The 26,917-nt window shown below is 37.2% G+C and overlaps 1 protein-coding gene across 7 annotated transcripts in view; it reads right to left on the bottom strand.

Moving 5' to 3' along the window:
* Ccser2 (coiled-coil serine rich protein 2) overlaps positions 1 to 26,917 on the bottom strand; it is a 129,706-nt gene that overhangs the window by 79,108 nt on the left and 23,681 nt on the right. For 6 of the 7 annotated variants that reach the window (XM_070020750.1, XM_070020751.1, XM_070020752.1 and 3 more), the window contains exons 2-3: positions 14,928 to 16,383; positions 13,269 to 13,465 (exon numbers count right to left, since the gene is read on the bottom strand). In XM_070020750.1, the coding sequence (XP_069876851.1) occupies positions 13,269 to 13,465; positions 14,928 to 16,344 (1,614 nt within the window). In that variant the 5' untranslated portion in view covers positions 16,345 to 16,383. Of the gene's footprint in view, positions 1 to 6,200; positions 6,281 to 13,268; positions 13,466 to 14,927; positions 16,384 to 26,917 lie in introns of those variants that run through there. The other variant, XM_070020754.1, reaches the window with a different exon arrangement.

Genomic DNA, 26,917 nt, shown 5'->3' with positions numbered 1-26,917 from the left:
CAGCTTTATAAAAGTGATTGCTGATACATGCTTCAACACAGATGAATTTTAAAACCATTCTACTATTCTTTCTTTATGTAAATTATATATATCCATTGAGGCAGAAAGCACACTAACAGTCTCCAGAAGCTGAGGAGGTTCAGGGGTAGTTAGAAATAACTACTTAATGTGAGTGAAGTTCACTTTAGGATGTTGGAAGTGTTTCAGAATTGCTGGAGGTACGGCTCAGGTGATACAGCTCCTACTTAGCAAGCACAAAGCCTCCTTCCACATCCAAAACAATTTCTAGAACTAGACAGAAATTGTTGATATGCAGTATTTCAATGAGCTAAATGCCATTAAAATGCTCACTAAAATGTTTTTATGTTATGTAAAGTTCATCCAACTTTAAAAAAAGAGAAATTTAAGTTAGTGCTCAGATAACTATAAAATTACCTGAAAACTTACCTTTGGTTAACATTCTGAGTCTATACATCTTTTACCAAAATATAAAAATGGCATAGTCATGGGCTAGGAATATGGCTTAGTGGTAGAGTGCTTGCCTAGCATGCATGAAGCCCTGGGTTTGATTCCTCAATACCACATAAACAGAAAAAGGGAAAAGTGGCACTGTGGCTCAAGTGGTAAAGAACTAGCCTTGAGCAAAAGAAGCTCAGGGACAGTGCCCAGGCCTTGAGTTCAAGCCTTAGTACTGGTAAAAATAAATTTTAAAAATGGCATGGCCAATTACTGAATTATCTATAATAGCACAATGCAATATATCACTAGAAGTTCATGGAAGGTTAATCTATTCATATTTGTCTCCTGTTTCTAACAAGTTGCATACTTACTTCAATTTAAACTACATATGTGTGCATATATATATATACACACACATATACAATTCACAACCCTCCTTCTATTCAGTCCTTGTAGTATGCTACTCTTGGGTGGCATGACTATTTTTTACATGTTTGGGTTGTTTCCAGTCTTCCAGTACTATAACTAATGCTTCAAAGAACCCCTAAAAATAAAAAATAAAGCAATATACACAAACTTGACTACATTAAGTTAATGACATAATCCTTCTGAAAGAAAGTAATCTGACAAAGGGAAAAAATAATCTCCATACTGTTTTCAGTAATTATAAATATTGTTCATGGAGGTATTATTCTGAGACTTCATACATAACAATTCCTTCAACTTTTATCTTACAGTCTTCTGGACCCCTTCAACAGGTTTTGGTTTTATATAGGTTGGGAAAGTATTTCCCAGTTCCACATAATATCCATTTAGGTTAAAAAAAAACATTTTACATAAATAAAGTCTGTTTAAACAAGTCAATTTTCATCCCCATCTTAATCAAATCAACCTATACATTTCTACATTCTCGGTAGTAATCACTACCCCAATTTAGACTTCACCTAAAGTGCATGGAGATTTGGGTCCAGGAGTTTCAGAAATGTCTCTTCTGTATCCCATGACCATGTTAGGCATTCAAGTTCCAACAATGGCCTTTTCACAAATCTTTGATTAATCTTCTGGAACACTGTCCCAAGTGACATCTATATCAATCAAACGTTGTCTTCCATTGTGTAACAATCAAAGTAAAAGTAAAATTTAGCCTCAAAATCCATTTTAGCAAAAGATTTCTCAGGATGTTGTTGAGAAGGGGCCACAAAATGAAGCAATTCCTTTACCCTATTCCCTCTCGTTTCAGTAGTCTTGGTTTGTTCTCCCCAACTACCTTCCTTTAAATCAGAATCCATGAATAGTACTCTCCAATGCACTAGAACAATCTTTCTCACCATGGGTGCCTTTGAGGTTAGTGGTCATGGCTCAGACTGATTAAAATCTAGTTTGGTTCAATTTCAGGGGCCCCAGCACTCTCTACAACTTTTACTTTTTGCTATTACAAGTATAACTACTAATGAACTTCATATTTAATGTTTCTTATTCTGCAATTCCTTTTGTATCTAGTTGAGGCATCTCCTCAAGAACTCGATCTACTGCCCTTTCCAAATTCCACCCCTTAACTTTTTTTCTTTTAAAGGAAAAAAAGAAAATCTCTGGTTTCCATCCTTTACTTTTTGTCTTTAGTAACAGATTAGGAAGTCACCCCCAAATCAAAGGTTCCTCAAGTCTACCTTTCATCCTTTTTCTTATACCAAATCACATTTCAAAGGTTAGGGATTGTTCTAACAAAAGCCCATGATTTCTACAACTATCTTAGAGGTATAGGCAACACATCACAAATTAAGGAAATAGTCTTCTATCTAAACATCTTTACTTCATATACCAGGTGCAGGCTGAGAAGCTCCCAGGATGCCTGTACTTTTGAACAACTGAGTACAAATTCAGTGGTACTAACTTTTCCCTTGGGTGTGATAATTTCCTAGAACAATTCATACAACTCAAAAAAGCAGTATATTTATGTATAATATTTTATTATAGCAAAAAAGTGATATAAATCATGACAACCAGACAAACAGTGTCACAAAAAGTAACACACAGTACAAGTTCTGAGTCCAAATATAAAGCTTTCATGTCTACACAAAATCAGCACATGTCATCCCCCTGTCACATGGACACATAACTGCACACACACGAGTATTGTTAGCCACGAGGGATAAACATGTAGGACTCAGTGCCCAAGGTTTTTATTAGTCTCCTCACATAGACTGAACTGAATTATTGCCCACATGACTGAATCAATCTCCAGCACCATTTTTTCCCCTCCCCAAAAGTCAGATTATACTGTACGGCTCACAACCCAACCATCGATATATTTGGTGTTTCTGACATAGCTTGCCTGCTCCCATACTGTCACTTGATTAGCATAAACCAGCAGGGCCCACCAAGAACAAAGATACTTCTGTCACTCTGAAAATTCTGAAGCTCTATAGAGGCTCCCACACAGGAACCAGAAAGAACAACCAGCTGAATTCTTTATTATACAGCAAAAGCCATACCACAAGACAAAACAAGACAGGAATCAAGACAGCAAAGGAAAAGATGCATAAATCAATGAGCAGACACATAATTCAGAAATAAACACACATTAACATAGCTAACTGATTATGAGAAAGGAACACAAGTATTCACTGCAGAGAAGTCTTTTCAACAAGTAATGCTAAAACTCAACAAAAATGCAAAAAAAGTAACCCAAATACAAGTATTATGCAAAAACTAATTCTATAAATATAAGCCTACTATAACTTAAAAAAAAAAATCAGATAGGCTGGGCACCAATGGCTAACACTTGTATTCCTAGCTAATCAGAAGACTGAGATCTGGGGATTATGGTTCCAAACTAATCTGGGCAGACAAAGCTGTGAGACTCTTATCTTCAATCAACCACCAAAAAAGAAGTAGATGTGTGACTCAAGTAGTAGAGCACCAATCTTGAATGAAAAAGCCAGGCAAGAGCACAAGGCCAAAACTAGACAGTATACGCATTAAAAAGGCTAAACTTAATTTCCTGGTTTTGACCATTACTTCATAGCATTAGGAGATGATATATGAAGGGTAAATTCCAACTCTGTTTTTCCATTTTTCCCTGTAAGTCTAAATAGCTAAGTCTAAAAAGCTACAAGAATGAAATTCAAGTAATCTCTTATATAACACATCTGAGTAGTAAAATAGTTTCTATATGTCACTTCAGAGTAACCAGTTAATTAACCACTAATAATAAAGGGAATCTCAAAAACAAATAGGTATAATTTAGAAAATTAAAGCTTTTCAAAGAAAGAGAATATATTTTCAAAACAAATGCCTCTATTTCTAAAAGCAAGGGGGAAAAAAAGTTAAATTACAGGACAAAGAAAAAAATTAGAGCTTCAGAGCTGGTAAATATCTCTAGTCACTTAATGCAACTCATAAGGGAAGAACAGTATCTATGTTGACATAAAAGTCACTAATTGTAGACTAGGGTCAAAATTTTGGGTTTCTTGTAGTCAGTCTAATCTTTTCATGCTATTTTCTACTTCACGAGTAAAAGATAAACTTTCCATCTGCTTCCAGGCAACCAACTTAACCTAAATCAGCAACAACTACAAATACAGATTATCTGGTTCCTAAAACTAGGAGAGAAATGAAAGATTATGAAAAGACCACCTAAGTGACACCACAAATGGAAGTGCCTCTGAGGGCAATAGGTTCTGGCTTTTGCTTTGTCACAGGCCTAATTACGATGATGATGATAACAATAATGGCAGCCTGAGTTTAAAATGTAGAACCAAAACAGCAACCTCAACTCTTAAAATTTTTTCAGTTTGTAAAAGCCATATACTTTCTCAGTTTCAGTGTACCTGTTAACTATGTAAGTTATACTTGTTAGTATTATGCTCACCTTTGGTCCTCAGCTCCACCCAGACCTGAGCCCCTCCCATCCCTGGAGATTCCACCACACAGCTGGCCTTTCCCTCTCTCCACCCAGATCCACCTGGGCTCCCATCTACCTCACTTCCTACTCTCAGACCCTCTGCCACCTAAAGGAGGTCACCATGTGCTCTCTTCTCCAGGGGAAATATGGCTCCTCTGATAAACCTTGTAATAATCTTTCTCCTGTGCCTGCCTGTCTCTGTGTGGTCCCCTGGGATGGATGTGATGGATCCTTTCAATACTATCTGATTCAATTCACAGCATTCAAAATTTTTTCCATAAATATTATATATCTATTCTCTGCCAGTACTATGCTACATAAAGGGGACATGTTGACAAGAAAAATTACCTTTACGTTCACTAATTTTTGCTCTGAAACACAGTCTCTGACTGGGAAGTTTAAATAGCCCAATAACTACTTATATATATATATATATTTTTTTTTTTTTAAAGTACTCAGGAAAAAGTGGCTCAGTGAAAGAGTGTTTGCCTTGCATTCATGAGGCCCTGGGTTCGATTCCTCAGTACCACATAAACAGAAAAAGCTGGAAGTGGTGCTGTGGCTCAAGTAGTAGAGTGCTAGCCTTGCACTGAAGAGCTGAGGGACAGAACCCAGGCCAGAGTTCAAGCCCCATGATCAACAAAAATTAAAATTAAGGGGCTGGGAAGGTGGCTCAGTGGTAGAGCGCTTGCCTTGCATGCCTGAGGCCCTGGGTTCAATTCCTCAGCACCACATAAGCAAAAAGAAAAAAGCCGGAAGTGGCGCTGTGGCTCAAGTGGTAGAGCGCTGGTCTACAGCTGAAGAGCTGAGGGACAGTGCCCAGGCCCAGAGTTCAGGCCCCACGACCAGACCAAAAAAACAAAAATTAAAATTAAAAAGTACTCAAAAAAATACTCTGCTCACCCTCTGACAGATAGGAAGCATATATGAAATAGAAACACTAATATTTAATAAATCAGTCATATAGTATTTCTAGGATATGATTTGTACATATTATCTGTCCTGAGATACCTGATTTTCCTTCCTTCCTATCTTATTTCCCTAGTTTTTTCCCCATTTTATTTTTCTTCTTTACCTCATTCTTTATATTCTTAACAATTCCAATATTCCTCCCATACATCATGTTTTGAGGTACTCTCAGGCTACATGCTGGTGCCTATGGCTAAAGCGCAAAACTTCTCAATTCCTTGGCTAATAGGTTAACTTTGTACCCATTATTCAAAACTCAATTCAAACTTTACTTCTTCTTTGAAACCTGAATGTTATTTTTTCTTTCCCTCCCTCCTTTCTCTCTGCCTCCTTCCCTCCATTATACATAAATACACCTAGATGAAGAGATGACTTCTTTGTTATTTCAAGACCTTTTGTATATTAATATTATATCACTTATAAATCCATCTTGTGATCTTGTTTATATCTGTCATATTAGGATTTGAACTCATTAAAAATTTTAATCCACAGTGTCCTCAGAACTTGTATATTTGCAACACAAAAGCTCAAAAGTACTAAATTAAACCTTATATTGCATTTAATTATAAAATACATTGATATTGAATGAAAAAAATTATGTTTAAAGGGTCACAACTATATCGGGCAAATTTACTTTTTCCTAACATAAAAGTAATATTAACAGGATAAAACAAGCCTATACTGATAAGTCTACATGGAAGGCTTTACTAGATTGAGAAGAAAAAATCTTTTGAGAAAAAGTTTCTTCATCTTAAAGTTTCTTCCCCTTTATCTCTAACAACTGTATGGTGTAGTTCCCTTCTAATTCTCTGTGATTTGATGGTCAAGCATGAGTGGAAGGAACAATAAGTTTGAGATTTTGATTTACCTATGTTCAGCTCCTCTCAACTTTCTGTAAGCCGTCCCTCCACTATCCCATCTGTACTAACAGCACATTTCCAGCAAGTTGCAGCTTGCTATTATGACACACACAATACCTTAGAAACTTACTCTGAAAAGAGGCTATGTCACAATGTGAAAAAATCCTAAGCAGTGATAAGCAGCATCTTTAAGTGTTTCTATTTATTTTCAACTAAATGGTAATGTTTATCAGGTCTTCAGGCATCCATTTTAACCTTTAAGGTTTATTGAAACCTTATTTAAGTAAGAGAACCTTAAAGCAGAAATGAGTTAATAAAGTACCCATTAGCTGGTCACTGGTGGCTTATGCTTATAATCCTAGCTACTCAGGAGGCTAAGATCTGAGGATCATAGTTCAAAGCCACCCCCAGCAGGAAAATCTGTAAGACTTGTATCTCCAATTAACCCCAATTAACCACCAGAAAACTGGAAATGGAGCTGAGGCTCAAAATGGTAGAGCACTGGCCTTGAGCACAAAAGCTCAGGGACAGTACCCAGGCCCTGAGTTTAAGCCTTACAACCAATCAAAAAAATAAAATTAAATAGAAAAATAAAGTACACTCTATATTCAAGATGCATAATAGGAACTGGAGAGCAAAAGTGTCTAGACTAATGAAATACAGTGAGAACTGATCTTGGAGAAAAGAATTCACATTATAAATCATGAAAAAGCCAAAAGAAAGTAATAAACTGCCAATTTCAGATAATCTGGCAGAATAAGTAGAAGCAGAAATGTTATTCAACAATTTTGAAAAGTGGGGAGATGAGCTTCTTTCCCCCCCCTACAATCAATCAAGTATAGAATTTGGTCAATTCCAAATATTTTAAGACATAAAAAGTATTATAAAACTATTTTATATCTCAATCAGGTACAGTGACACATGTCTACAATCCCAGAACTCAGGAGACTGAAGTAGGAGAATATTTAACTACATCATAGAACATAAACAACAGAAGACACCCTTGAACCCTACTTGAAAGCCATGATAATTCAAGAATGGGGGGAGGGCCTGAAAAATGATGCAAAAGTAACTGTCAAAGATTATTTGTCATTTACAAAAGTGTAACATTTAATATTTTCTTGTATTCTTTTCAGTTTTGGGGGGATTTCTTAAGAGGGGAGGGTTCCCTACCCCCTTGGCTTTCTGAGATAAGAGTCTTACTATGTAGCTCAACTTAACCTAGAACTTGCTATATGTCTCAGGTTTGCCTTGAAGTCAGTCTTCTTGTCTCAGCCACCCAAATACTGGGATTATAGTTATGTGCCATTACACAGGACCATGCTGTCATTTTTTAAATAAATACAAAACTATGTTTGTAGCTGCATCATTTTTTGTATGTATGCTAGTACTGGGGCTTAAACAGCTGACACTCTGCTACATGAGCTATACCTCCAATCCATCATTTTTGCTTATTATCTGGAGATGAGAATCTCATAGATTTTTCTTCAGAGGACAGCTTTGAAATTCAATCCCCATATCTCAGCCTTCTGAGTAGTTACAATTACCAGTGCCTCTGAATCATTTTGTAAAGACAACCAACACCATTTACCCTATACTTGTTACTTCACATCATGAATCTGAATGAATAAAGGGGAAAATGCTATTTTTATAGTAGACTCAAATAGAAAAGGGGGAGAGCTTAATTCACAACAAAACAAGAGGCAAATTTGACTAAACTGAAAATTCAGCCTTGAAAATGGCCCTGTGGACCACAAATCAAAACTTGAGATTTCATTGTAAATCAAAAGGACAGAATTTAAATATCAATAACCATCATGAAATTCAGCACTAATGAAGGCTTTATGGTAAAATCTGGGCTGAAGGAGCACATATGTATCATAAATGATAATTTTACAAAAGAAAATTAAAAGTTTAAATAAAATTCATAACACTAGTACTAGCTTCTCTAGGTTACCATCCCAAAGAATCAATAAATCCTATTGCATATGTCAAGAAAGAAATATAAAATACAATTTGGCCTTTACCTTCAGAAAGTGAGGAGATCAGATTAAAGTGACCCCAAAAGGGAAAGTGCTGATTCTGGGAGAAAGCACTGCAGTTAGAAGCAGAGGGGAAGTAGTGATTAATTCTAACAGAGAAGAGGCATTTACTGAGTACTACTTATACTAAGTCAGTTGTGGGTCAGGGAAGCAAGCATCACTCTTCCTATCTAGCAAACAAACAAAAAAAGAAAGAAAGAAGAAAACTAGGGTGTGATTTTTTTTAAAACTGTTAAGAGGTGGGCTGGAGATATGATTCAAGTAGTAGAGAGCAAGTACATCACCAAGCAAATGTAAAGCCCTTAGCCAAAACCCTAGTTACAGCAATAATAAAAAGGATGAATGAGGGGCTGGGAAGGTGGCTCAGTGGTAGAGCGCTTGCCTTGCATTCATGAGGCCCTGGGTTCGATTCCTCAGCACCACATAAGCAAAAAGAAAAAAGCCAGAAGTGGCGCTGTGGCTCAAGTGGTAGAGCGCTAGCCTTGAGCTGAAGAGCTGAGGGACAGCGCCCAGGCCCAGAGTTCAGGCCCCACGACTGGACGCCCCCCCAAAAGGATAAATGAATACACACATATATACACATACATACACACACACATACATGCATGCATACATGCATACATACATAAAGTGCTGTCAAGTGTCATCATTAAAAAGTAACCCTTAGGAAGCAAGGAGGGAGAACAAGTGCACTATGGACCAGCACAGAAACTATGGGAAGAAAGCTTCCTAGGCTTAAGAACTTAATAGCATACGCAAAGGTAAAAACTGCAACATTAGAAAAATACAAGTAATACCAAATAGTCTTTGCACAAGGATACAAGCAAGGAATAGCAATACTCGCGACCTAGAACAAAGATACATGTTTAAAGAAGCCACATAAATGAAAACTATTTGATAGTAGTAGAATACCTGTTAAGCACAGTGAAAAACCAGCAGGATAAACACAAGCTGCCACTATCTCTGAAATGATATATTGTGAATACTCTTTAGAAAGATATTTTAAAATCATGTCTATTCTCTTCCTTAAAGTAAAATAACTCAGGATAAAGGACAGAGAGATCACCAATACTAAAAAATACAAAAACAGTTAAAAATTCTCTAGGTTGTTTCTAAAACTTAAAATAAAATTAAATATTTTGATATTCTTCTCTACTTTTATACTAGAGATATTCCAAACTTCAGTACAAATGACCCAGGGAATTCATAAAACCAAACAAACTACTGATAAGAATATTATTACACTGAGCACATACTAAATGTCTCAATAAAGTCTACCTATAGCAATCACCAAGACAGAAACTCAAAAGTAGAAACAGATGCCAGTAGTTAATATCTATAATTCTAGCTACTCAAAAACTGAAATCAGTAGAATTATGGTTCTAGAATTATGCGTTTGTGCCCAAGACTGGGGACAAACATAAGACCTCATCTCAATCAACAGCTAGACACAGTTGTACTATGAGCCTAGCTACATAGGAAGTGTAAATAAATGGCTAGCGATCCAGCCAATCCCAAGCATAAATACAAGACCCTAAGACCCTAACTAAAAAATAACAAGGGCAAAAAGGGTTGGGGATAGAGCACCTGCCTAGCAAGCACAATGCCCTGAGTTTAACCCTCAGTAACACCGATAATAAAAATAAACATAGCCTATTTTTCATCAGTAAACCACAAGTGTTCAATAAAATATATCAGTATATTCAAAATTGGTGGCGTTAAACAATGGTTTGAATGCTTCTGATATACCTTTAATATTCAAGACTATTTAAATAAGGAATTAAACTGGCCTACTATAAGACAATGAGGCAAAGTTGACAAAACACAGAAAAACAAAGCTAGACTTTTTTAGGGATTATATATGGCAAAAGCCTTTTTAAAACAATACAAGAAAAAGAAGAAAGAAAAAGTAACTCCAAAAACAAAAGCATCCCATTTGATAGTTTAAAATTACTACGTCCTAAATATTTTAGAGTTAGGAAATCAGTCATTGTGACATTGTAATTCAACTCCACTCAGTAAGAGCTCTCATATTAGTCACAGCATGGCAGCAGAATATTCTGAGTATGGTTCACTGTGCTTAGAAAAGAAAAAATGCCTTTGTCTAATATTGTAAACATAAATGTGACTGCAATAAAACTTTGCAGAAAAAAAATTCTGTATTTCATCTCCAAAACAGTTCAGTTTCAATTAAAGGTTTACTGAGTACAAAAATGTTTAATATCCTGAGTAGACACAAGTACACAAACAGGAATAGAAGATATATGAAGACTAAATAATGGTTGAAAGATTAATTCATCATAAAAATAATTCTAAACAAGTATATGCCTATATAAATAAGCTTAAAATATTCAAAGCAAAATTCCAGCTGAACTTCCAAGAAAAAATGTTAAGTCCAACTATCACAAAAGGGAATCTCAACACTTTTCTCAACTTTTCCATCAGTTCTTCATCCTTTCTTAGCCTGTTCTGTTTAGATCAGAAGAGAAATATGAGAGAGACCATCTCATTCCAAAGCACATTTTTTATTCCTTCCTATCTCAAGTAAACAAAAACATACTGATCAAGGATGAAAGTCATGACTATTAGGGGCTAATAGTCACTTGAGATATAGTAAACCTCAAGAGAAGACATTTTGTCTAGTATAGGAATCATGAGCTGAAAATGGTAAACCTCTGAAGACATCAGGTACTAAATGTTACATTGCTGCCATCTGCTGGACATGATGTTCAAGTGCATTTCAATTATATTCACTTTTTTTTTTTTTGGTCGGTCATGGGGCTTGAATTCTGGGCTTGGGCGCTGTCCCTGAGCTCTTCAGCTCAATCCGAGCGCTCTACCACTTGAGCCATAGCGCCACTTCCAGTTTTCCAGTGATTTATTGGAGATAAGAGTCTCACAGACTTTCCTGCCCGGGCTGGGTTTGAACCGTGATCCTCAGATCTCAGCCTTCTGAGTAGCTAGGATTACAGGCATGAGCCACGGGTGCCCGGCTCAATTATGTTCACTTTTAAAAGGCCTCATAATAAAGAATCATAAACTGTAGCCTTCATCTCCTTTATCTAATAACATGAAAATACTATCTCTAAATATTCTTCCTCTATATGTACAACTTAAAAAAACTCTGTTAAGTCTGAGTATAATAGCTTATAACTATAATCCCAGTTACTTAGAAAGAAGGCAGAGATTGAGAGAATGGCAAGTCAGCCTCAAGGCTAGCCTTAGCAAAAAGTTAGCGAGAGATCATCCCAACAAATAAGCCAGATATGATGGCAATCATCTGTGATTCCAGCTGAGGGAGAGGCTATGGATAGGAGGATTGTGATATGGAGCCAGCCTCAGACAAAAACCTGAGACCTATCTAAAAGATAACTAAAATGAAAATAGGGGGTGGCTCATGTGGTAAAGCACCTGCCCAGAAAAGCCCTGAGATCAAACTCTAGAACCACTCCCACTTCCATCTTTACCCTCTCCCCCCAAAAAGCCTGGTAGCAATGTTGGGTTTGTTGTTTTTTTTCCTGTCATTAATTTATAGGCAAACAAGAAATTATATTGCCTGAAATCTACTTTGAATGTAGACACACACACACACACACACACACACACACACCCATACACACACACACACACACACACACACACACACACACACAATTTGATTTTTATGGGGAAATCTCATTTTACATACTAAATAATAAATGATGAGTCTTTTTTTTTTTTAATGTCAGGGACTCCTGGAGTTTGCTGGGCTCAGTTTTCTTACTCAGCTGGCATTCTACCATTTAAGCCACACTTCCCTTTCTGTTGGTCATTTTGGAGATGTAGTTTGCCTAAGCTTTCTTAGAACTGCAATCTTCTGGATCTCAGCCTCATAAATTCAGGAATACAGGCACAAAAGCCACTGTGCCGGCTAACAATGAGTCATTTTAAACACATCCATTACAGTGTATTCATATAACATATTAACCACATTACTTGCAACTGTTTCTTAAAATACCTGTGTATAATAAATGAATGGTAGGTTTTCTAGCACTCACCTATACCTGGTTCCTTTGCTTTCCAGGCTCATAAGAAACTTATACTTCCTGTCCCCTTAATACTTTTATGGCACCATATATATAGTCTAGTCAGTAGGTGGTTAAGTGAAGGTGGCAAGTGCCACCTTCAAACCAAACAAGTAACTACATTGAGACAATATAATCTCTTCCTCTCCAACAAGGGGCCTCAAAAGGTCAAGCCCCCAAATCAAACTTGTAGGGGTCATTATAGACAGCTGCCTCAGAGAGCTATCCAGACCTTCAACAAACTTCTAAGAGTAAAAATTAAAACTCACTGTGTGCAAGTAGCACTGTGGCTCAACAAGGTAGAGTACAGCCTTCAGCTAAAGAGCTCAGGGACAGCGCATAGGCCGAGTTAAAACCCCACAACTAACAACAACAACAAAAATCTTACTGTGTAAAGAAACTCAGAGGTGGTCTGTGAATGGGACCTCTACATCTCTCAATAGCAGAGTAAGTGCTAGGTAATGCTTTGCTATGGGCATTATCCTATGCACTGTGGGAAAGCAGAACTTCTATTCACCAAGTAACACTTTGCAATATACCTGGAAATATTTCCAGAAAGGGCTGGGATGTAGCTCAGTGGCACAGTACTTGTGTGCAATGTCCTAGGTTATATACCCAGTACCAAAAAAAAGAAAAAAAGATACAAAATGTTTCCAGAAGTGTACTCCTCTACCTCCTGGAGAATTTCTGGCCTAGCTGAACCTGACCAATATAGTACATCCATAGATATGTGTATATGTATGTATGTATTATAATGAACATGTGTATATGATGCATACATGTATTTAAATCAAATGTTATACATTTTGTGCTTATTATACACTTTATAGCCCCTAACAGACACACACAAGTTCCTATTTCTCAAACTAGGAAAGTTATTTCATTAATTAAAAATAAGTCAATGTCTGTCAAAAGTTTCACTACAGTAAGGTAAACAAAGTATTTCAAAAGGGCATAAATCCATACATACTATGCTGTTCATTTCAGAAGACTCATAGCTGCCAACTGGATGCACATTTCCAATGGGTTCCAAGCCCTCTTCATCCCACATGTATGTTCCATCAGAACTATCCGATGGGGAGAGTTCAAATGAAGAACCAGCTCTGTAATCCGCATCTGGTGAAATCAAGTTATTTCCAGAAGTATGTTTTGTATATTCACTCCTATCTTCAGTTGGTTTAAAAGAGAAAGAAATATTAATTCACAAAATGTAATTACTTGTCATTGCTAAAAACTAAGCTCTAACAATTTAGTATATTATGGTCAAATAGATGGCCCAAAAGAGCATTCATAACTGCAACATCTTCTATGTTTTAAACAATTTAAAAAATAATAAAGAGATAAAGTCTTTAAAATAACCTATTTCTAGTAAACAAAAAGAAAATTCACTTAGCCATGCTTCACTTCTGCAACATTTCTGATAGCCTCATATTCCTTTAATATTGTCTAAGATATTTTTTTAACCACTGTTCAGGAAACTCCTTTCCTCTGTGTATGTTATTTAACTTCATAGTTGCCTCCTTATAAGGAAATAAACTTGCTCTCACAGTCCCTTTTGTAAGACCTGCAGACAATCAAGGGTTTGTGTGTATTTCTAGGTATGACCTAGTCCCTTGATTAGACCACATGCCTTTATCCAATCCTTTCAGTTCTTCTTTTAAGGCATATGAAAATACAAATATACTTTCTCTAGTATTTAATGCCAATATAGCTATCTATGAGAGGAAATGATTAATATAGTGTTACTTCACTTTCTTCAATTAAAGAAATAACATTCCTCAGAAAGTATCACTATTAAGATTGCTATAAAGGGGCTGGGAAGGTGACTCAGTGGTAGAGTGCTTGCCTTGCATGCATGAGGCCCTGGGTTCGATTCCTCAGCACCACATAAGCAAAAAGAAAAAGCCAGAGGTGGCGCTGTGGCTCAAGTGGTAGAGTGCTAGCCTTGAGCTGAAGAGCTGAGGGACAGTGCCCAGGCCCAGAGTTCAGGCCCCATGACCAGACCCAAAAAAAAAAAAAAAAAAAAGATTGCTATAAAGTAAATTTAGACTGGGCACGATCTTCATTATCTCATTTTTCCTTTGACATAGCTTTTTTCTTAACAAATACCAATGATCTACCACTCTAGGCAGAGAGATCATTTGGGAAACACTGTCTATATTAAATATGAAGTGCCTTGGGTGTGACAGCCAAGAAAGAACAAAGATAAAAGACCTTTTACTGACTTTGCTTTAGATGGGGAGAAAATAGGATAGGGAACAAAAGACACAAAGAAGATAAATGTTGCCCCACTCCAGATTCAATAGATCCAGCCCACACCATAAAACTGATTCTATCTTAGAAAGATAATCCTGGGGCTGGGAAAGTGGCTCAGTGGTAGAGCACTTGCCTTGCATGCATGAGGCCCTGGGTTCGATTCCTCAGCACCACATAAGCAGAAAAAGCCGGAAGTGGGGCTGAGGCTCAAGTGGTAGAGCGCTGGTCTACAGCTGAAGAGCTGAGGGACAGTGCCCAAGCCCAGAGTTCAGGCCCCACAATCGACAAAAAAAAAAAAAAAGATAATCCTAAATATAAATTCAGTTATAATATCTACGAGAAAGCAAGTAAATTCAAGGATGTTAATATTTACCAGAAACACTTAAATCTATCCATTCGTCAGTTTTACAAAAGGCTTTTTCATTTTCCTTGGGGGAATCAAATGTATCCTTCAAAGGTCCATTTTCATGTTTTTCTTCTTTGAGAGATATTTCCTCTGGAGTTATTCTAGTTCTGTTGGAGTCTTCTATGTCAATAAAATCATCACTGAAATCTTCACTTAAATCATTCTTATCAGAAGATGACAAAGAAGACAAGGAAATATCATCCACATCATCACTCAGGTATCTAATTTTAGTATCATGTTTCATGGTCTGGTCATTTTCTCTTCTATAACTTTCATTTTCAACTACTTCTTGGTCCTTATTGTTAGTGTTGTCCTTAACTAAAACTGTAGCCTCTTCCTCTACACATGTGTCAGGAGATGAATTCTTATTACCATCAATTGTGATAGTCCCAGAAAATGGAGGTCGGCTGGATTTCAGTAGAGAAGGGTGAACCATCCTATAACCCAAAGTAGAAGTCACACCTGGACCATTTGCTAAAGCCAATTTCTTTCCACCAGCAGCATAAGGCCTATTAAATCCATACCCCAAATGTTCATTCCCATTGAGTACTTCCAAATGCCGAGAACTTCTTGTTAGCATACTTGACCGAAGAGGCACTCTAATGGGTAGCTGCTGGTTCTGATAAGGCTTTGTAAGATCAACAGCTCTATTGAAGGAATGTGATCTGGTTATAGATGAAGGGGGAAGGAATGAATTCTGAATGGAATGTGAAAAACTCTGTGACCTTACCATTCTTTCACAAGCCATAGACTTAATATTGTCTGGGGACTGTGCTAAACTTTCTCCAGAACTACTTCGAGTGGCACAGGAGTTTGCTCTGGGCCTCTGCATGCTACCAGCTGATCGATTTCCATAAAACCCATTCAACTGAGATTTTTGAGCACTGACTGAAGAATATGAAGTCCTTCCTAGTAATGTGCCTTTGGTGAATTTACCCAAATTAGATGGTCCAGAAAAAGACTTTTGGTTTACCTCCTCTGTAGACGATACAAACATAGTGGATGGCCTTGTTAACTTTGATGTGAACAAAGGAATGCTTTTTAAACCTCCCTTTACCCCATTTTTATCCAACATTCCTTGAGTAGAAGCATGTTTTTCTGGATCAATTAGTTTATCATGTGAATGTTGAGTATTGTTAGGTTCTTCAATAGTTTGTGCACTAAGTTGGTATTTATTTGCTTTTCTCCAATTAAAGGAATGAGACAATGAACAATCAGAGCCATTATTTTTTATATAACTTTTGACGTTACTACCCTTGGACGTTCCTAATAGAGTAACAGCTGTCCCATTGGGCATCGGCTTCAGTGTACTTCTTACAGATTTTGCACCATATTTTGGCAACTTGGAACCCAAAAATGTCTTGATTTGTGTCTTCTCTTCCATGAGCTATAAGGTACATCTGTTCTTAAATTGTGACAGAATCTGAAGAGAAAAAAAAGAAGGTAAAACATCCATAAGTAAGAATAATTCATGCCTATATAAATGTACATACATACTAGCACAAAGAAAAATGCAAAGTAATTAGTGGCTCCTGTAGACATCTTAACAAATATTGAATATGCTAATTAAAGCAAAACTTCATGCTGCAAGAAAATAATGTTTTTATGAATATCTTATTAAAAACTTAGGCAATGGATAACAAAAATGTCCATACATAATAAAAGTAAACTATCAAATATGAATAGACTGAAAAAATTCTACAGTGTATCTTCCAATTTTCTACCAAAATAGTTTTATTTTAGGTTATAATCTCTTCTTTAAAAAATAAGAACATGGGGCTGGGAAGGTGGCTCAGTGGTAGAGCGCTTGCCTTGCATGCCTGAGGCCCTGGGTTTGATTCCTCAGTACCACATAAGCAAAAAGAAAAAAGCTGGAAGTGGCGCTGTGGCTCAAGTGGTAGAGTGCTAGCCTTGAGCTGAAGAGCTGAGGGATAGCACCAAGGCCCAGAGTTCAGGCCTCACGACCGGACCAAAAAAATAAATAAATAAATAAATAAGAACATATAATTTGTTTGTAAAAATACACAAGGTCTTACAAAAACTAGAACATATTTTAAAAGAATTAGAATGAGAAGAATGCAATAGCATCAAAAAAGAAAAACTATTCTGGCACTAAGGGTTGAGATTTCAGCTGTCTTTTTAAGCAGCTATCTCAAAAGAATTTCCATCTAGAAGTACAAACAATGGGGCTGGGAAGGTGGTTCAGTGGTAGAGCGCTTGCCTTGCATGCACGAGGCCCTGGGTTCGATTCCTCAGCACCACATAAGCAAAAAGAAAAAAGCCGGAAGTGGCGCTATGGCTCAAGTGGTAGAACGCTAGCCTTGAGCTGAAGAGCTGAGGGACAGCGCCCAGGCCCAGAGTTCAGGCCCCACAACCAGACCCCCCCCCCAAAAAAAACAAATGCTAAACTTAGTGCCAGGGTGAGAAGAAAAAAATTAATAAAGTTGATTGATCCATCAACCATTAATCTCAATCCCTCAAATTAATTTAATAACACAGAACTACCCATATGAAAAAGTTCAATGTACATACAAGAACATAGAACTGTAAACTAGTATTCCCTCTTTGAGTAACCATTCAATAAATTACAACATGCTGTGATACGATTATTTTAAAATTTATAAAGAAATATTAAAACATTTGTCTAAATTTTTTAGAAAAACATAATATGGTCACTGTTCTCAGTAACTATATAATTCTGCAAAAACACAAAAAAGAGCAAAACACAAAAGAAAAATGAAAGCCTTTGGATCACTGATATTTTTATGTATTTTGACATCTTTAATCTGTCAAAAATGTGTGTGTGTGTGTGCACGTGCACGCTCACACACAAGCATGCCAGTCCTGGAGCTTGAACTAAGGGCCTACATGCTGTCCCTGACCTTTTTTTTTTTTTGCTAGTATTCTTCCACTTGAGCCATAGCTCCACTTTAGTCTTTTCTTCTAGTAGTTATTTGAAGATAAGAATCTGTTAAGCCTTTCCTGTCCAGGGCCAGTTTTGAACTGTAATTCTCAGATCTCAGCCTCCTGAGCAGCTAAGATTGCAGGAGCCAGTCACCAGCACCCAGCTTAATTTGTCCAACTTTTTAATTAAAAAAAAAATTTGATTCCACCAGATGTGGTGGCTCACATCTGTGGTAGCTTTGGAAAGATTATGATATGCTAGCCTAAGCAAAAAGTTCACAAGACCCATCTCAACCCAAAAAAGCTGGTCACAGTGACACATGCTTGTCATTCCAGCTATGCAGAAAGGATCAACAGGACTGCAGACTATTCAAGGTGTAACTAAAGCAAAAGGGTGCTAAAATCATAGCTCAACTAATAAAGTACCTGCCTATTAAGTAGAAGGAGCTGAATTCAAATACTAATACCACCAAAATATAATAACTGACTCCAAGTCAACTATAGCTTAAGACAGAGTTCAAGAAGATATATTTTTATTAATAGTGCCAAAATATTTAGAAAATCATGAATTTTCAAGTAAATTACAAAATGTCCTTTCCCCAACAATTAATAAAAAGGACAGAAGACCTACAATGTGTGGTTTTTCTACCCCAAATCCATAGTCAAATAAAAAACTACTTAAACTAAGAACATATGAGCTTTAAAAAACAATGCAGAACCTTTAAAAAAAACAATGAGCTATGCCAGTGACTTTGTTCATGTGAGCTTTAAAAATAAGGTTTGAAACATGAACATAAGAGTTTTTTTAAAAACGATGAGCAATGACAGTGGCACACACCTGTAATCTTAGCTACTCAAGAGGCTGAAATCATAGGACTAAGGTTCAAAGCCAGCCCAAGTGAGGCTGGAATCCAGCCCAATAGAGACTGGAGTCCACAAAACTCCAATCCACAGTAAGTCAGTTATTTATGGATTCATGTAGTTTTGACCAAGATAAATGATGAATCAATCAAAAGAAATTTCAAAAACCAAGCTCAGTTGATTTGAAGCTCTCCATGAGTTGTCTTCAAAAGTTTAAATCACTATGTGATCTGAGTATCTCCCTACTCTTAATTTTGTGAAAATATGCCTACCAAAAGGCAAACTGTGTCCAAAAAGCAAGTGAAAGTTAACAGGCTTAATTAACTATAGAAGTGAAATTTTGACATCTGTTGAGAGGCACCTCTTGTATGTAATAGAAGTTGGGCAAACAGTGCTAGCAGAAAAAGTGCATCCAGTATCTGCTTGAGCACTGAGCTCTATTATATCCTGAGTACTAGTAGGTTTTTCTCAAAGGTGGTCTTCTTGGAATCCACAGACTCATGGATACAAAAAGTCTACTATTTGCTGAGTGGAGGAAGAAGTTTAAAGTCCATTAAAATGTACTATATCACCAAACACTGGTAGCTCATGTCCGTAATCCTAGCTACTCAGGAAGCTGAGATCTGAGGATTGTGGTTCAAAGCCAGCCTAGGTAGGAAAGTCCATGAGACTCATATCTCCAATTAACCACCAGAAAACCAGAAGTGGCGCTGTGGCTCAAGTGATAGAGCATTTGCCTTGAGCTGAAGAGCTCAGGGACAGCACCCAGGTCCAGAGTTCAAGCCCCACAACCGATAGAAAAAAAAAAACAAAAAACACTATATCCTCAAAAGGATGGAGACTAGCAGGAGACACTTAAGACAGTCTAAGGAGAGACAGGGAGGCCTAGAATCCCAGAGGAGCTGTCCCATCAATGCTACCACATACCATCTCAATGTTACAACATACCTTCTTCAACTACACAGAAACAGAATCACACACACTTCTCAAAAGATGTACTGGGGGAGTTCATTAATAGGAAAAAACAGTCACAGCTACTAGAGTGCTGGCTAGTGCTGGCTCCACATTCAGGCTAGATACTATGATGACCACCTAACCCTTCAGAACATAAGGTAGTTAAGAGTTGAGCCCAGCCTACATGCCCATATCTAGGTTGACAAAAACAAAACAAAACAAAACAAAACAAAAGCTTCATCAATGGCCACAAGTTCATAAACTGCCAAGCAGCATTTGGGTTCAAGTCTACTTGATTCCAGGGTCAATGCAGACCACCCTCATGACAGAGGAATAAGATATTCTGAGACAGGGATAGAGTGTGAAGGGAGGGACTGGATAGGTAATGTTATAGAGGAGAAGCATAAAAACTTCAAAGGGCCAATGTATTGATTAAAGGAGGAGTTTTGCAAAAGAACAGTAAAGCCTGTCACTTTTTTACTCTTTTCTTATCCATTACTTTATCCAGAGGAGCCACCCACTCACTTTCCTTATTTAGTTTTCCGAATAGCTTTTTAGGAGGTTATGAAGTGCCTGTATTCTAACAATTTAAATAGGTATAAATTTATTTCTGAGTCCAAGAACAATTAGCTGAACAACACTGCTAATGACTACATAGGTGAAAGTAGTCACTTCTTAAACTCACTTTCACATTCAGAGACTTACATTATAATTTGAAATGATTTGTTAGTTTTCAACTTGTTATTCAAATACTTCCCCCTTTTCTCTTTTTTTCCTGGCTGTCATCTGCAGCATAAACCTATTCAAAGGCTTGATTATGGCAGTCAAATTAGTGAAAAAGAACATCTCTGGCCAAAGAGTAGACTTATTAACAGTTGAACTTCATTCCAGATTTTTCATGGTTTTAAAAAGGGCACATTGTGCTCTGTGGCAGATCACTTGCCTAAAAAGGGCATATCAGATTAACATAACACCCTATTATTCTATCAATTTGATCTTTTCTTTTTTCTTATTGATGACGGTACTAATGTTTGAATTTAAGTCTTAATGCTTGCTAGGCAGATGCCACGAGTCAGGCCTCTACTTCTTTTTGCACTGGTTATTTTTAAGATAGGGTTTCTGTGCCTGTCCCGGCACATACCTGGACCATAATCCTCCTATTTTCTGTTTTCCACAATAGCTGGGATGAGAGGTACATGCCACCACACTCAGCTTCTTCCATTGAGATGGCACATTTCTGCCCAAGCTGGATTAGAACTACAGTTCTCCCAATGTCAGCTTCACATGTAGCTAGGATGATAAGCTTGCTCTACCAAACCCAGCTTTGGTTGATATGGGGTCTCACAACCTTTTCTACCCACTAGCATTAAAGTATGATCCTACATATGTTAGCCTCCCAAGCAACTGAGATTATAGGCATAAACTGCCAGAGTTGGCCAATTTGACCTTTTCTGTCCTTTAACTACAACTTAATTTTTATTCAGACAGAGATCAAAGTAACTTGTAAAAAAAAAAAAAGGAGCTCAGAAGAAATCTCTCTTCTCAATGCTACTGGCATGCATGATATAATCAGAGATTGCCCTGAGACAATCACAATATCCCTTGCTTTTCTTATCCTTTTTTCATATGAAGCAAAGACCTTTTAATTCTGGGAAAGGAACAACAAGCCCTCTTGCTCCAAGGCCACAGGAAAATAATCCATTGCATCTGGAGGAAATATAATGGAATATGAAAAATGTGCAGTTGACCCATTTATGTGAGGGAAAGGACAAGACTAGGTTAAGCTAATTATGATGATAACAGTTATAGAAGAGCCACTAGTGGATAGACAATGTGTGTATCAGAATCACCTGAAGGGCTTTGTTAAAATAAGATTGGTACTCTTGTCCCCAGAGCTTCTGAGTCAATGTTAAGGGGAGGGCTTTAGAAAATATTATGTCTATCAAGTCCCTGGGGGTTGGAGGTTAAGCTGCTGATATAGGGTTCCCATGTTAAGAACCCCTGGGTAAGGTTTCTCTGGAAAGGGGCTGACTGAAAAGGTATTGATTAAGGTGTTGGTATTCTACAACTTGATTTGAATAATATAAATACCAAGAAGTACATCAATGAAGACTTATGCACTTAGTTTATGAAGGCTTATAATTCAATGTTTAAGTTTCTCTAATCTTACTAATTGCATCAAATAAGACAACTTGCCAAAACAACCAGTCTACAAACTAATACAAGATGTGATTATCTATGCAATTTTCCTATTTTAAGATTATCAACTAGCTGACAGCAGAAATTTTTCTTTATAGAAAACAAAATGGCCGGGCGCTGGTGGCTCACGCCTGTAATCCTAGCTACTCAGGAGGCTGAGATCTGAGGATCGCGGTTCAAAGCCAGCCCGGGCAGGAAAGACCATGAGACTCCTATCTCCAATAAACCACCAGACAACCGGAAGTGGTGCTGTAGCTCAAGTGGTAGAGCGCTCGCTTTGAGCTGCAGAGCTGAGGGACAGCGCCCAGGCCCAGAGTTCAAGCCCCACGACCGACAAAAAAAAAAGAAAGAAAACAAAATGGAAAAATACAGAAATTACCATCATTGATAACTAAATCCATTAGGTGAACTCAATTAGGTGAAAAGACACCTGAAACTATCTAATTTGACATCCCCTTATGATACAAGAAACACACAGAAGTACCATGAAGTATACTTGCCTAAACAAACTGAATCTGAATGTATACAAGCCTTAGATCTGCTAATATACAGGAAAGACAAGGACAGAAAAATGTTAAGAAACCCAAAGAGACAGTCAGATCTTAAATGGAAAGGGAAAGGTTCAGTTTCTTTCTTCAACAAATAAATGAGGGATCACTATAAACTTTAAAAAAACCAAATCAATGTGTGGACCTTATATGTATCCTAATTTAAACAAATTTTCCAGTAATAAAGAATTTTTGAGAACTACAGAAAGTGAGTATGAAATGAGCATGGAATGAGTAGCTAATTGTACTAAGAATTTATGTAGGGGAATGGTAATAAGAGTATAATGTTCCTGCTTTTGTAAGACAGTCTGTTTATGCTACCGCAACAAATACTTAGGCATTTAAACATGAAAGTATACAATACTGGAGTTGGGACAGATGGGAGAATGATGAAAGAAGGGGACATCGATCAAGATGCACTCATATGTTGAATGGAAATTTGTACAATTACCTGCAGACAATTTTAAAAGGTAAAAAAGAAAGTGTGATGGAATTCATCTGAAATATTGTTATATATCAAGAACAAGGGGATGTAAGTGATAAAACTGATTAACTATTAAAAGCTGGGGATTAATCAGATTTTTCTCTATTCATTATGCTTAAGAATCCATACATAATTCTCCTTTGAAAACAAAACTAACCCCTAATTAGAATGCTTTCATAGAAAAAAGGAGTTAGGCTATATATTAACCTCCTCTAATCATTCACTTTCAAGTTCTTTTCCTCCTTGCCCCACCCTATCCCAGTCACTCTGATAAAATGTGATGGTTAAAGGTTGTAGCTGCTCAGGTTTGACTCTCATGCCGACCACTTTCTAGTAACATGAGAAATCAAGTAACTTGAAAATACCTAACAGAGGGAAAACTGGGAGAGCAAGCAAGAGAAGGGGTGACATGGTTCAAAAAAAAAATGTACTCATTACCTCACTTATGTAATTATAACCCCTCTGATGATTTAGAAAGCACCTCAAAATAAGTACAGTATCTGGCAAAGTCATCGTGATGACTCGGTTATTTCCTGTAAAGCTTATCTTTCCAGCTAAAATTACAGATGGATTGCAACCTTCCATTCTTGCAGAATTTTAAGACAAGAAGAGATAATCAATTTGCAGGGGAGAATTCAAATATCCAAATTCCTTGGATAAACAGTCCAACAAACCGAATACTGGGAAACTGGAACTTAAAAGGTTGCAGGGGGAAGGTCAAAAGGAGAAGGGGAGAGGAATGAAAACAGAAAAGGGGGGAGAATGTAGTTGTAATAGTTATAATATTTTATACAAATCCTATGAAATTAAGAAAACTGAAGAGTAGTTGGGTTGGGAGGTATGAGGAAGAATGGTGAAAGGGTGATATCAATCAAGATGCACTGTACTTACAAACTAATTTGTTTAATAGTAACTACTTTGTACAACTACTTGTCCTAGACGCTTAATTTTTTATGGTGCTGGGATTTGACCACAGAGGCTCACATAGCTATGTAGGTGTTCTACTACTGGGGCATGCTCACATAATATAATAATTTACACTGGGGCTGGGAAGGTGGCTCAGTGGTAGAGTGCTTGCCTTGCATGCATGAGGCCCTGGGTTCGATTCCTCAGCACCACATAAGCAAAAAGAAAAAAGCCAAAAGTAGCGCTGTGGCTCAAGTGGTAGAGTGCTAGCCTTGAGCTGAAAAGCTGAGGGACAGTGCCCAGGCCCAGAGTTCAGGCCCCAAGACCAGACCCCCCCCCAAAATAATAATAATTTACACTTTAATTATAATACTTTATAATTTAAGCATAATACTTTATAATTTAATTATAAGGTATTTTAGATAACTATTCACATAATACTTAAAAGAACACCCTGATTATTTCAGTTTTTAAAAATCCTAAAATTAATAGTTAACCTTAATTAAAGATTAATGAAAGCAATTAAGGCAATACACAATCTCAAGAATTTCACTAACACTGAGGAACAACTTGATTTGCCAAATATCAGAGTAACTAAAAGTTGGACAAAATGTAGGCAACTATAAAACCATAACACAAGACATGATGCACATCAAATGTAACAGTAATCTTAAAAAAAAATCTTACTGTGTTTTGGACTAACACAAACTTCTTTTTGTTTTTTTTGTTTTTTTTTTTCTTTGGGGGGGGGGATCCGGTCATGGGGCCTGAACTCTGGGCCTGGGCGCTGTCCCTCAGCTCTTCAGCTCAAGGCTAGTGCTCTACCACTTGAGCCACAGCGCCACTTCTGGCTTTTTTCTTTTTGCTTATGTGGTGCTGAGGAATCGAACCCAGGGCTTCATGCATGCAAGGCAAGTGCTCTACCTCTGAACCACCTTCCCAGCCCCACAAACTTCTTTTTGGAAGGAAGGCCCCACTTAATCCACTACATACCTCCACTTCAGATTATTATTAACAAGGTTTTATTAAGCAACTATGAGACAAGATCCTGAAGAGTAAAGAACATAAAACACAATACCTGCTATAAGAAACACATAATTTGGTAAAAAAAAAAAAAAAAAAAAAAAAAAGGAAAGCTCTCCTTTACAACAGTGACTTAAAACCCATTCAGTCAACAAAACTTATTCAAAGCCTATTATGAATCGGGTTCTGAATTAAAAGATACAAATAAGGTACTCCAATGTGAAGAAAAAGCTCTGGCAATAGTGCTATAATAGATATTGTAAAATACAGTGGCCAGCAGATGGAGACACAACGCAAAGTGTTTAATTGAGAAAGGAAGGTAGCAAAACACTGTTTTATAAAGGATGCAATGCTTGAGCTCAACCTCAAAAAACACACAATATTAAAAACACTAATTGTACAAAGCACTAACTGCCCAAGTTTAAAAGCATAAACTAGTATACCACATTCATGGAGAAAGATATTAGCAGTTGAATAAAGAATGAATAACATTCAAAGAAATATATCCAGACAAGAGAACACTGGAGAAAATGTAGCCTACAGAGGGCTTTATGCACCTTACTAAGAAATCCGGACTTTACTATGGGCAATTACATTAACAGAGCATTTCAAACTAGAACAGAAAAATAATTTGAGCTTATTTGAAAAGTCACTCTGGTTTCACTATAGAAAAAGAGATGGGTTAAGAGACTACAACAGAGACAGGAATGATTGTAGCAAAAAGGAACAAGATGAACCCAACTATAGCAGGCTCAATATCAGCTTGTCAAAGTCCAACATGGACATGCTAAGTTCCTGAGCTCTTTCTTCATTTGATATTTCTCTTTATAAAAGTCACCACCATCCTTAGTTCACTTGGACAAGCCTAGAATGCTAGGTCCTTTCCACTCATTTCCTACTATCTAAGGAGGACATAGAGTTGGAAAACAATTTCAAAGACATAATAAAAGAAAAAAGGCAGTAACCTGAGAGAATACAGAAGCACATTATTTTTCAGTTTGGATTTTTAATTTTTTCTTTCAGGGAAAGGGTTCCAAGAGACTGTTAAAAAATAAAGAATACAGTGAGAATGATATTTGGTACAAGATCCTACCAAATATAAGATTAAGACAAACTTCCAGTTCTATTCTAAGAATTAATATGCTAAGATGGGACAAAAAGGCAGAGGTTCTGAATTGCAGGTGATGAGTCAAGAAGGTGGTAGCCGTGGCACACTGCTTAAGGATGTGCAGCCACTGTAATTGCAGGCCTTTCATACCTTAGTCAGGACTGGCTGAACCTGCAGAGTATAGGAATATTGCCTGAAGCTCAATGGTGCTGGAGGAGGTAGGGACTTGGTCTGACTAAGTAATATGAGTGAACTCAATCAACAAGAACATGGAGAACACAAATAACTTCAACATGAGCAACACAACTTCAAAATTAAGCTGGGTACTGGTGGCTCATGCCAGTAATCCTAGCTACTCAGGAGGCTGAGATCTGAGGATTGTGGTTCAAAGCTAGCTTGGGCAGAAAAGTCCATGAGACCCTTATCTCCAATAAACTACTTAGAAAAACCAGAAGTGGCACTGTGGCTCAAGTGGTAGAGCATTAGACTTGAGCATAAAGAGGGTCAGGGACAATGCCCAGGCCGCGCCCCAAGGACCAGCAAAATAAATTAATTAATTAATAACTTTAAGATTATAATGGAAGATCTGTAGTATGTATTTAGTAGTTTAATAAAGAATTTATGATGTTTAAAAAAACTCAGTATCTTGCACAAAACCTGACATGTTTTACTATAAATGAATGATACCCTAAGGCTGGCTCTGGCCAACATCTCAGACAGAACACCCACAAAAAGTAGGCTGTGCAGTGACTCCACGACAAAACAACAAACTCTCCTCTATGAGACCAGAAGTGTAGAAAAATCTAATTGTCCCCACTGAGGACAAAGAGAACATGATGGTGAGGGCACTTAGTGATATGAACTAGTTTTTATGGAGTACAGTTTATGTATAGAATTGTGCCAACCCACTTATAAGAATTATAGCTTGGGCTGGGAAGGTGGCTCAGTAGTAGAGCACTTGCCTTGCATG

This window comes from Dipodomys merriami, unplaced genomic scaffold (assembly GCF_024711535.1).
Source record: "Dipodomys merriami isolate MVZ:Mamm:240054 unplaced genomic scaffold, mDipMer1.0.p SCAF_14, whole genome shotgun sequence".
Classification (NCBI taxonomy): domain Eukaryota; kingdom Metazoa; phylum Chordata; class Mammalia; order Rodentia; family Heteromyidae; genus Dipodomys; species Dipodomys merriami.
Note: the sequence above shows the minus strand (reverse complement) of the source record. Positions and strands in the feature narration are given on the sequence as shown.